Here is a 12,115-nt window from a genome sequence, read left to right as displayed (position 1 = left end):
TTTTTTCTAAAATATAGTCGAATGTGGGTGGACCCATCCTCACATATTCAAAAAAACGATCCGGATAATTTCTAAGTTCCTTATATAAATAGTGAAATTCGCCCAAAGTACTTCGTTTTTTATTTATGGGATGTACATGGTATTTTCTAAAGCGTTTTTTCTTTAAAATATACCTTTTTGTTGCTGCTGAACATAAAAACTCTTCTTCTCTACTCGACATGTTGCATGTATCACAACTCCGTTGTGCACACTAATCAGTGATTATATTTTACTCTATCAGTTATCCATCTCACAGCTCCGTTGTAAACGTACCCTAACGTTCCATTTCGCTATGTCTGGATAAAGGGAGATAGCTCTTGGTATGAAGTATTGTTAAAATATTATCAATAACAAACTGCAAACTTGATATTCTGTATGTCAAACGTTGTGAGCAGAAGAATGAAGCGTTAAGCATTGCTCCTGTTCGTTGAAACTCTTAAATATAATGATTATTTTAAAAGGTACTTTTTAATGAGCAATGTGTGGTTAGTAATTCGTATTATATTCCAATACTCCGGAGCAAGAACTCACCCTTGGGAAGGGTGGCGAGTGAAGGCATGTTGGTGGGGCAACGTTCCCTCGTCCCCACTCCGCGTGGGGTGCAAGCCGACTAGCCGACTGAGGGTTGTGAGTCAGTCGGCAGCGAGATGCCTTTCCGTCTGTTTCGATGGGCACTACCTAGTGAAGAAGAGACGGCCGAACTGTATAGACGTATTGACCAGTTGATAGTCGATATTTACACATTGTTAAGAACTATAATCTTGGGCCCACCACCAGTACAAATACAACAACGTAGGTATTTATAAACGTTTTTTGCATTTATTTGTAGCCATTTTGCTTTGAAAATTCTTGATTGATCGGGAGAATACGCCAAACTACGAGAACTTTAATATTCTTTTATCGTAATAAAGAGAAATAATAATAATGGCTTTGTTAGAATTTCCTTACATTTTCTTTTAGTTACTATACTTTTTTTTTTTTTTTTAATATAAAGCTATTTTTACTTTAAATTTAAATTCTTCATAATTTCAGTACTATCATCTCTCGCCGACGTTGTACAGTAATATGTGTAGAATAATTTTTAAAAAAATTTTAGATGAGCGTGAAACAGAAGAAAATCAAAATACGATGCCCGATCTTATTCCATTACAGGATAACGTCGACGTTCCAGGTACTTTAATATTTTTAGTATATTATCCAATCATAATTTATTATTAAAGTTTTTAAAGTTAGCTATTTAATTATTTCATTTATATAAACATTTATAATTTTTTTATTTTTTTGCAACGAGTAGAAGAGGAGGAGGATCGACAACCTCCGGTCAGATAGCTACTGCTAATTACTAAGTTAATTTATTTATTTATTTTAAATTATTTTTCCTTTTTAGTTTGAAATCTAGTATTTTGTTTTCCTTTTTGCTATTTTCTTTAAAAATAAATTAATTTACATTTTTGTTTAGTTAAAAAATGTTAGATTTTTCAGTGTCACAAAATGATCTCATTAGTTATGTAAGGGGAACAATCATCAAAGCTAATATGTGATGATTATATTATTAAAATAATATTTTAGTATAACAATAACTTAAAGGAAAAAAGTTTGTGTGCTTACTGTACCGCCAGAATGTGCCACTGTCTATGTTCACCGTTGTAAACAATCTATGTCAATTTATCTGTAAACTATTAATGTGAAGAATTATATTAAAATATTGTATAACTACGATATATGAAATATATATAAATGTATAATATTTTATATATTTATTTATTTACTGTATTTTAAAAGAAAGAACAATGGGAATTGTTTTAAAAAATGTGTCAAAAAATGACGAATATTTTTTTTTTAATTACAAAATGAAATGAAATGTGTGATTTTTTATATAATTATTAGTAGTTTGTAGATTGTAATACCACTTGTCTTTCATTGAAACAATGTGTTCTATTTATACTATTTATTGTACAAAAAAAAAAAATTAAAGAAGTTGTAATAAATAACTTTTTAAAAAAAGCAATTTGCCAAAAATTCAGTTTTTTACTGTCTTTACCCTACTTATTTTGTTTATTTATTTATTTTAAAGAAGTAGGTAATTATCCCGGGCTCTGGCCTAAATATTACAATAATTAATAGAACATCTTCCATTAAGTCAAGGTTTGACCATTACTTATTTAATGAAAACTACCAGAAATTTTTGTTATATTTTCTGGGCATCTTGTTATGATCTTTTGAAGTCATCATTTCCGAATCGTTTTTTTGAAGATTTAAAGATTCTTTTCAATAGATGAAAAAAATATGGAAAAGGAGTGTAAAGGAAAAAATTACTCTCAGACAGCGTGAAGTTCAGAGGCAAACTTTCTCAGAAATCCCTAAAGTAATCGCCTATTTTTTTCAGGCGGGACTTAACGTCCATCTACCAATTAGGTGTCGTGGACGGAGGCGATTCGCAAACATACTTTACTGTAAAATTCTTTTATTAACCATTAAATAAAATCCAAGGCCTAAGACCGGGAATCTAACCCAGTACCACAATACATATTAGCTTCGCAGGTCTCGTCTCTAGCCGCTTGGCTACCGTGGCGCCTTAAAAATTTAATGTCGACTTATTGTTCATCGTGATCCAAATTTAGTTTTTAAAGCAAGCAAAAATTTTGTTAATATTTCCACGCTTAGAGTTATTATCCTATTTGAATTTTATTATTTTTATTTAAATAGAAAAACTTGATTGAAGCCTTTTCTGGATATGCCCTCTACCATATAGCTAGGACTTATCACCTCTGGATAGCCCTCTACCATATAGCTAGGACTTATCACCTCTGGATATGCCCTCTACCATATAGCTAGGACTTATCACCTCTGGATATGCCCTCTACCATATAGCTAGGACTTATCACCTCTGGATATGCCCTCTACCATATAGCTAGGACTTATCACCTCTGGATATGCCCTCTACCATATAGCTAGGACTTATCACCTCTGGATATGCCCTCTACCATATAGCTAGGGCTTATCACCTCTGGATATGCCCTCTACCATATAGCTAGGACTTATCACCTCTGGATATGCCCTCTACCATATAGCTAGGACTTATCACCTCTGGATATGCCCTCTACCATATAGCTAGGACTTATCACCTCTGGATATGCCCTCTACCATATAGCTAGGACTTATCACCTCTGGATAGCCCTCTACCATATAGCTAGGACTTATCACCTCTGGATATGCCCTCTACCATATAGCTAGGACTTATCACCTCTGGATAGCCCTCTACCATATAGCTAGGACTTATCACCTCTGGATATGCCCTCTACCATATAGCTAGGACTTATCACCTCTGGATAGCCCTCTACCATATAGCTAGGACTTATCACCTCTGGATATGCCCTCTACCATATAGCTAGGACTTATCACCTCTGGATATGCCCTCTACCATATAGCTAGGACTTATCACCTCTGGATATGCCCTCTACCATATAGCTAGGACTTATCACCTCTGGATAGCCCTCTACCATATAGCTAGGACTTATCACCTCTGGATATGCCCTCTACCATATAGCTAGGACTTATCACCTCTGGATAGCCCTCTACCATATAGCTAGGACTTATCACCTCTGGATAGCCCTCTACCATATAGCTAGGACTTATCACCTCTGGATATGCCCTCTACCATATAGCTAGGACTTATCACCTCTGGATATGCCCTCTACCATATAGCTAGGACTTATCACCTCTGGATATGCCCTCTACCATATAGCTAGGACTTATCACCTCTGGATATGCCCTCTACCATATAGCTAGGACTTATCACCTCTGGATATGCCCTCTACCATATAGCTAGGACTTATCACCTCTGGATATGCCCTCTACCATATAGCTAGGACTTATCACCTATTCAATTAACCTATTAATAGGATTAAATGTTCAAGAATAATTCCAAATTTGCCGGAAATGAGTCTAACCAGAAGTGTCAGTTTACTTTATCATTTTTTACTTTTTTAATAAATGATTCCTTGTATAATATTGATGTCAACATTAACAAGGGAAGGGGTCCTGTGAGATTCACAATTTTTTTTTAATGAAGTTTTGATATTCAATATTATAAAATATTTTTTCTACGATTAATCTGAATATGGAGCATGTGGGTGTATACCATACAAATGTAAGAAAGCAATTGAACTACGAAGCTACAACTTGATCAACTAAAATCCGAAACGAAAGACGTAAGTTGTGGCTAATAGAAACGTTTAATGATTTTTAAATAAAATCGTTGAAGCCAAACAATGTCGATAAAAATAATGAAAATAGAAAAAAGAATTATTCCATCTAAACGCAATTCCAGATTAGTGATTTTGACAAAACCTCAGCTTAAAGAAATTTAGGTAATAATCGAGGTATTGTAATTTTGTTTTTGCTTCATTTCGTTCACAGTCCAAAAACAGAGAACAATCATACTGACCTCAAAACATGTATTTCATGAAACTCTCTTTCTATTTTTTACACAGCAAAGTCTTCAAATTTTTCCTCAATAGTGAAGGACAATAAATGTTTAATGATTTTTGCTCTTGTTATTTCTGATAAAATCATAGGTTTTTTTTCAACAGTGTTCCATTTCTCTAACAAAAGAGATGAATCAGTACGACGATGATAATTTTGAGCATTTTAACGGAAAGCAAAACTGAAGACTAATAAACGAACCTATCTCCGTTGCTTTACGGAGGTCTTACAGATGCTGCAGCCTAGCGGACTGGAACTCAACTAATATCCATCTCTTCATATTATAATGTCCAACAGGTGTTCATTTTTCAACGGAACTTCCTGATTTGATTTTATTTGAATCATTCTGGTCTATATAGTTATAATATAGATAAGTTAATCTATATAATATAATACAGATAAGTTTTAATTATTTGGATTTTTTTAAATCATTTTTGTACAAATTTGACACAACAAAAAAGGCTAACTAATTAACGACTTACTTTACTTTCTCTCCTCTTCCATTTTAGAAGAAAGTGTTGAAATTGCTTGATAATTTTGAGTTTTTACTGGAAATTGAATTTTAGATTCCTTGAATAGGGAGAAAAATACAAACCTCTGATGCTAATTGGTCTCTATGTGAATACACTATGTAAATCCACTGAAACTCATAAATGAAAAATCAAAGTTGATATTTCGCTTTTTAACATAAGCTGTACTTTAAACAGTTGTTGTAGATTCAAATTCCTGTATTATATTTATGTTTATAAAATTTGAATCCAACCGCCCTGAGTTAGAAGACCATCAGTTCCACTGAATTCACTCTGGTATTGGCTTTTTCCAGTATTTTGTTATAATCTAGCTTAGAGAATCGCAAGAAAAGGGTTAATTCACATTCAGACGGTTAAATTTGGATTAAGGATTATTGCAGAAATTGTTTGTATTAAAGTTTTCGGGGAATCTGAAACATCATGCTTCCTTCAATAAAATCTTATTATTTTATGTATAATGTTTGAGGCCAGCTCTATTGAATTAAACAAATTCTAGATTTAAAAAATATTTCTCTGATCTAGAGGGAATGTCATGCCAAATTTATAATTATAAAGTAATATAATTATAATTATATATTAATTGTTTTGGTAAAAAGATTTTCTCGATCTGTGTAAGAAGCACGGCATAGCCAAGGTCAATTACAATTAAGTAAATAAAATAAAATTATCTAATAATGAATTGATGTTAAAAATAAAATCAGAATTTAGAGATTGTTACGAAAAGCAAATAGCTAAAATCCATTGCATTTACAAAGAATTAATGGTGGATGTAGGAGAGAACAGATATATTAATCTGTACAAAAATTCGATTCGAATGACACTTCATTCATGAAAATCGGTTCATGTTTCGATAATTTGAAACGATTGCTATACTTCCCCTTAACAAGTGTAAGAGCAGATCGTCGCTTTAATGTTACGTAGGGGAACCCTAACCCTGTCATCCTACCAAATTTTTATCAAAATCGGGCTAAGATTTAGAGAGTAATTAATGATAATAATTTTGGAGGATGCCTTACATAAAGGGGGCTAACTCCTCTCCCATTCGATGTACAGCGTCGAGACCCCCAAAATGCACATCTACATAAAATTCTGACTCGAATGACACCTCATTCATGAAAATCGGTTCACGCGTTTAGGCGCTACGTTGTTTACAAAAAAGGTAACAACAACAACAAGAACAAGTTTTGAAAAAGCCGTTTTTGCTCACTTTCAGCATCTTTTTTCTCAAAATCTATTAGATCTGGGTTGTTGCAAAAAAAAATTACAGTTATAAAGGAGGATTTGCCCTATATTATAAAGAAAATTTGGGAATTTTATCTTTTATAGAAGAGGAGAAAAAAATTGTCAAAGTTGGGTGTTTTTCAACGTTACGCTTTTTCGTGCAGTTTTTGACGATCAACCCTTATACAACTGTCCTACCGGACAGTTTTAATGATAGAAACAGTTTGAAATTTATTAATGTAATAATGAAGCTGAGAGGTGCACTGTTTAAATTTAAATTTTAGTGTAAATAGGGTTGAAAATAGACGTTATTATTCTCTCTGAAATCTTGGAGAGGTTGAAGATATTATACATTTTATTGGGGAATGTCCGATTTTCAGGAGTTCAGGGTACGGTTCTTGGGGAATAGAAAACTCAATAAAAGTAAAGTTATTCTCTACTTGATTGGACAGTATCAGTATGGAATTAAATTGCCATTTTTAATAAATCATTTTTATTTTTTATTCTAAAATAATATGTTCATTTCCGAAGTTTAGCAAATGTTTTAGTATATATTTATTTATATATTGGTAAATTTAGTATATTTACACTAAAATTAGAGTCAACTTGGCAGACGGACTTAGTCCACGCCCAAAATGTGTTTCGATCTTAATTAAAGGAATGTTTGATTATTTTGATATTTAGTTAGGGTTCTCTGATAATATTTTGTTTTTTTGTATTTGTTTCTAAATAAACACAATTATTAAAAAAAAAGAAAAGTAAAGTAATCGCCTATTTTTCCAGGCGGGGCTTAACGTCCAACTACCGTTTGCTAGGTGTCGTGGACGGAGGCGACTAGCAAACGTACTTTACTATTTCTCATTTAACCATTAAATAAAATCCAAGGCCAAGACCGGGAATCGAACCCAGTACCACAATACATATTAGCTTTGCAGGTCTCGCCTCTTAACCCGCTCGGCTACCGTGGCGCCTTAAAAGTTTTCAACTAGCAATAATCGCACCTCAGGAGGCCTTCAATGGTTACGATATTGCCACTGCGCAAGGTTAACACAATTATTATTATTATTACGTTATAATTGAGAAGAATATAGAAAGGGAAGGCATTTGTTGGTTAGCGACCTGGATACCCGGGCGGAGATCCTGGATTCGAATCCAGCACCGGCCTTTAGATTTGCTCATCCTAGAAATTTCTTGCAGTTCATTTTTCGGTGGAAGACAATGTCTGTAACGAGAGAAAATTTTCCGGAGACGACAGTGTACTGAAAAGAGCTCCAGGTGCAAATGATGTCAGGTATTAGCGCGTTCTGCAATCCAATCATACTTCTATCAGCTTAAGATGGGTTATATTGAAAATTACCATTAAATTTTGAATCAAAGTACTATTGGTTGCAATAATTTTAATATCAATAATTAAGTACGAAATCAATTATTAGTGAAACTAAAAACCAATACTCGTACTGGAACTACCGCGAGTTATCTGCGGTTGAAAGACACCATGTTCCAGATCAGAAACTTTAAAGAGCACTTCAATATCAAGGAAGTGACATTATTAAGCACAGTTTAAAATGAGAGCAGAGCAGATCTCTTGAAGCATTAAACGACCAAGCTTAATGGGTTCTTGTAAATCGATAAAATAGTTCAGCCTAGTTGGTAATACTGTTAAATCACAAATTGAGACTTAAACAAACCAACAAAAATTCTTATACTTTTTATCAGAGCTATTTATCACTATTGCCATAATCAGATTGATTGGAGTGCACGCTGTGTTTCCATGCAGCCAATTCTTCCATCAGCAGTCGGTGAGCTACAGTGGCTACCAGGAAGAGAAGAACCGACAGTCTGGTCCCGAACCCGCGACTGCCGCAGTACGCCTGTACAAACTGTCGTCTTTTCCAACTTTTTGAAAACATTGTTGTTACTTTCTTCTCACTTCAAGAACTTTCACAGAACACTATAACTCTAGATTTTGTAATTTATAAATTGTCGAAACCAACTGAAACTTTAATTTCTTGTTAAACTAGAATTTAAAAAATTTCCTTCACGGATTATGTAGAACTTATTCAGATTTAATAAAACTTGAAAGTTCATTAAAAATAAAGGAACGCAATTTATTGTTCTTTATAGTTTACAGGGTATTTTTATTTGATATATTTTTTTAATTATTCACTACTGAGATTAATTTGAGATTGGAATGCATAATGGTGGAATAGAGTCATTATTCAATATTGCGCATCGAATAACAACCAGGAGTTATAACATTATTGTAAAGGGAATTCTGTTAATGAGCACTAGAAACTAGCACCAGATTAGCCGTGTAGTGGATATTATGGAATAACTGGCACTACTGAAGATCAAAGGTCGAAGGGAGAATACTGGGATTTGGTTTAGTAATCAGGTATCCTGGTCATAGAGTATGGCTCTCTAGGTAATATCACTTCAATTTATGAACATATCCAATACTGATGATAATATTAATAGTTCTGAATGGCAATTAATAAGTACATTGCTAAGAGGTATTCGATCGTTTCAAAGGGTTACTATCATGTACATTGCTATATACATTTGGGCCGCCTGGCCTAGACCAAGGTGTGGTTAATGATGGAATGAGTAACGAACTATGATATAGACAAACAGAAAAGCGAGGCAGAGATATAACAAAGAGCGTACAAAGCAGTTGCATTTAATTGCATCCCAAGTGCATACTACAAAAGGGACAAAGTGCATATCTTCCTTTCAAAGCGAATATTTCATCTCTAAACTTTATCTCTGTGCAATATTAATGCATAACTCTGATATTGAAGCTACACGGAACGCAGGCTTTAGATACTGTACTTAACATCAAGGTGTAAACTACTGGTTAGAAGTAGAATCTAAATTCTCGAGGTCAAAGAGAAGTAGGTGGATACATATTTACACCATTTAATAAACAGAGAATTTTTAAAAAAATTACTTGCTTTTTTTAAAAAATACAATTTTTATATAAGCTGGAGTCTAGCCTAAAAAATTACAGTATTCAATCATCCGATGCACACAAAATACAAACAAACCATAAATAAAATTTAATTACGTATAAGTGCATGTAAAAATTTTGAAAATTCGTCTGCTTAATTTTTGTAGCGGATTGAATCATTGAGTTAAATTTGGAATTATTTGGTGCATTATTTTTTGAGAAAAAAAAATAAATTAAAACTGTTTAAACGGATAATTTAATAATTGTTCAATATTACTTGTTCCAACAACGAATAATTTTTGCAATCACCGCTCTTTCTTTTAGTTGAAATAAATTTGTTTAAGAATCCCCTCTAAGAAAAGAATTTTCTGATCTTTTATATTTTGGAAAGCATTCAATAAGTTGGCAAGGGGCATAATGCTTGCTAAAAAAGAACCAAGTTTAGAATTATCTTGAGATATACAGGGTGACCAAAGTTATATGCTCCACCCACTTTTTTTTTTTAACGGCGGGAAATTTCGAAAAAATAAAAAACACGTATTTAATCATTTTTAGTCTAGTTTATTTTCAGTGATTGACCCATTTTTTAAACCCCTGTATCTCGAGATACAGCATCCAACTTTGTTTTTTCAAATGGAACGTTATATTTTTTGTTGCATATTTTTGTAGTATTTGAGCTCCTAAAAACAACAAAAATTTTTTTTTGAAATCGGTTAGGTTTTTCAAAAGTTATGGTAATTTAAAATATGAAAAACAAATTTCAGTTTACTGTTAAAATTACGATATTTTTTTTTAAAGAATCTGTTCAAACTGGGCACAACCAACGGATAGGCAAGCCAAAACTCTGGACTCCCATGTTCTGCTTGTAGCAGCACTTATGGTGGCGAAGTCAAGATCTAGACAGGCTAGAGTTATTTGACGTTTCAGATCATCGACTGAAGCCACGGGATTAAGGATACTTTACACTTTATTTTTTTAGGTATCCCCTAAAGTCCATTGGTGTTAAGTCCAGAGATCGAGGTGGCCATTGGATGGGACAATGAGTCCTTTACGCACTTTTAATGGAAATTTCTGTCCAGGTAACCTCGAACCACTCTCGCCGGGAAACCATCTTGTTGAAAATACATATCTAGCCGACGTTGTAGATGAACATCTTCAAGCGGAACTGGCAAAATGTCTCTGAAAAAAAAGTTGGATCCTTACACCAGTTAAGTTCTCTCTGTAGAAGTATAGGCCGATTAGTTGATTTCCTATAACTCCAACCAAACGTTTGTAGAAAAAACAACCTGAACGTCGAATAACTCCTAGCCTGCCTAGATCTTGACTTCACCATCATAAGTGCTGCTACAAGGAAAGTGTGGGAGTCCAGAGTTTTGGCTTGCCTATCCGTTGGTTGTGCCCAGTTTCAATAGATTCTTTAAAAAAAATAACGTAATTTTGACAGTAAACTGAAATTTGTTTTTCATATTTTAAATACCCATAACTTTTGAAAAACCTAACCGATTTCAAAAATCTTTTTTTTGTTGTTTTTAGAAAAACAAAAGTTGGATGCTGTATCTCGAGATACAGGGGTTTAAAAAAATGGGTCAATCACTGAAAATAAAATAGACTAAAAGTGCTTAAATACGTGTTTTTTATTTTGTCGAAATTTCCCGCCGTTTAAAAAAAAAGTGGGTGGAGCATATAACTCTGGTCACCCTGTATACTGTGGCTCTCAAAGATAAATCTCTATTGGAAGATTTTCGATTATTTCAAAGTAACGTCGAAAATCATTTTACTCATTTTAACATAAAATGTTTTATCCTTGAAGGCAGCGAAGGTACTAACCATTCGCTTCTGCAATTGTTATCAATTAACTATGGAGAATTTTGAGAAAAACGTGGATTGCAATACAAAACTTTGATTACTTAATTTATTTATTTTATTTTATTCTTCAGCTTGGGAAATGAGTTCTTACTTTTAGTGTGCAATACAACGTATTAAGTTCTTTTGATCTTATGTATTTATTTATAAAATTGTCTCGCTTAAGAGTTTATATGTAATTAGAAGTTCGCCCCCACAGCCTCCATGACAGTCGCCTCCCGGCGAGAAACGCCGCTTAAGGTATTATTAGTAAACAACAAACGAAAGAGTTAGCTCTGAGAGGCAGTTACAGGTTCGCCGGCGCCATCTAGACATCGAGAGTCAGTCGGACTGAGATTTCTGTCATTCACCGAATTATTTACAACCACTAAAAACATTAAACATGTTAACTGGGAGGTCCGTTTTGTTGCTTAGATAATTAATAAATGCAAAATATTTAGACCTACAATCATTTATAGTTTTTAACTTTATATCCACTTCACTGAGGCAAAATTATCAAAATTTAATCCCGTAAATACGAGTACGTAGCCGAGCAGTAAGAGGCGAGGCCCGCAAAGCTAAGCTTTATTGTGGTACTAGGTTCCATTCCCGGTCCAGACCTTGGATTTTATTTAAAGGTGAATAGAAGATATTGACAGTAAAGTACGTTTGTAGTTAGTTGCCTCCGTTCACGACACCTAAATTTGGTAGTTGGACGTAAAGCTCGCCTGAACAAATAGGCAACACTTTACTTACCTTTGTTTTGTACTTTCCGCCTGATACCACGTACTTGCCTAGTCACGAACGTGGCCACTTTCTATGAGCAAATTGATATAAGTTTAAAATTTGATTACTAAGTTGCTTTTTACATTTTTCTGTTCGTCAATCCCACTTTACTGTTTTCGCTATTTCACTGATTACTGAAGTTAATGCTTTTTACATGCGATTTCGTGAAATACTGGGCCAATTAAAAGCCTTACATAAAAAAAAGAGCAATTTGCATTCCATTCCAGGATTTTTCCCTTTTCGTGGTGCTTCGATATCGGTC

The 12,115-nt window shown here is 33.7% G+C and overlaps 1 protein-coding gene, 1 long non-coding RNA gene and 1 pseudogene across 2 annotated transcripts in view; 1 reads left to right on the top strand and 2 right to left on the bottom strand.

Moving 5' to 3' along the window:
- The first annotated feature begins 476 nt into the window (after positions 1-476).
- Positions 477-1,560, top strand: LOC141460246 (uncharacterized). Its single transcript, XM_074140072.1, has 3 exons — positions 477-831; positions 1,136-1,210; positions 1,334-1,560. The coding sequence occupies exons 1-3, from the start codon at positions 687-689 to the stop codon at positions 1,366-1,368; spliced, it is 255 nt and encodes an 84-aa protein (XP_073996173.1). The 5' UTR covers positions 477-686; the 3' UTR covers positions 1,369-1,560.
- An 18-nt stretch (positions 1,561-1,578) lies between these two features.
- LOC141460250 (uncharacterized) overlaps positions 1,579-12,115 on the bottom strand; it is a 47,656-nt gene continuing 37,119 nt past the window's right edge. The window contains exons 5-8 of the long non-coding RNA XR_012461822.1: positions 5,007-5,164; positions 4,726-4,904; positions 4,487-4,643; positions 1,579-1,715 (exon numbers count right to left, since the gene is read on the bottom strand). This is a non-coding gene — a long non-coding RNA (uncharacterized lncRNA). The remainder of the gene's footprint in view (positions 1,716-4,486; positions 4,644-4,725; positions 4,905-5,006; positions 5,165-12,115) is intronic.
- On the bottom strand, positions 7,246-7,321 carry LOC141446420 (U4 spliceosomal RNA; annotated as a pseudogene).

Source organism: Rhodnius prolixus, unplaced genomic scaffold (genome assembly GCF_049639745.1).
Source record: "Rhodnius prolixus isolate KJV_2025 unplaced genomic scaffold, Rpr scaffold_1, whole genome shotgun sequence".
Classification (NCBI taxonomy): domain Eukaryota; kingdom Metazoa; phylum Arthropoda; class Insecta; order Hemiptera; family Reduviidae; genus Rhodnius; species Rhodnius prolixus.
This window is presented reverse-complemented; position numbering and strand designations above follow the sequence as displayed.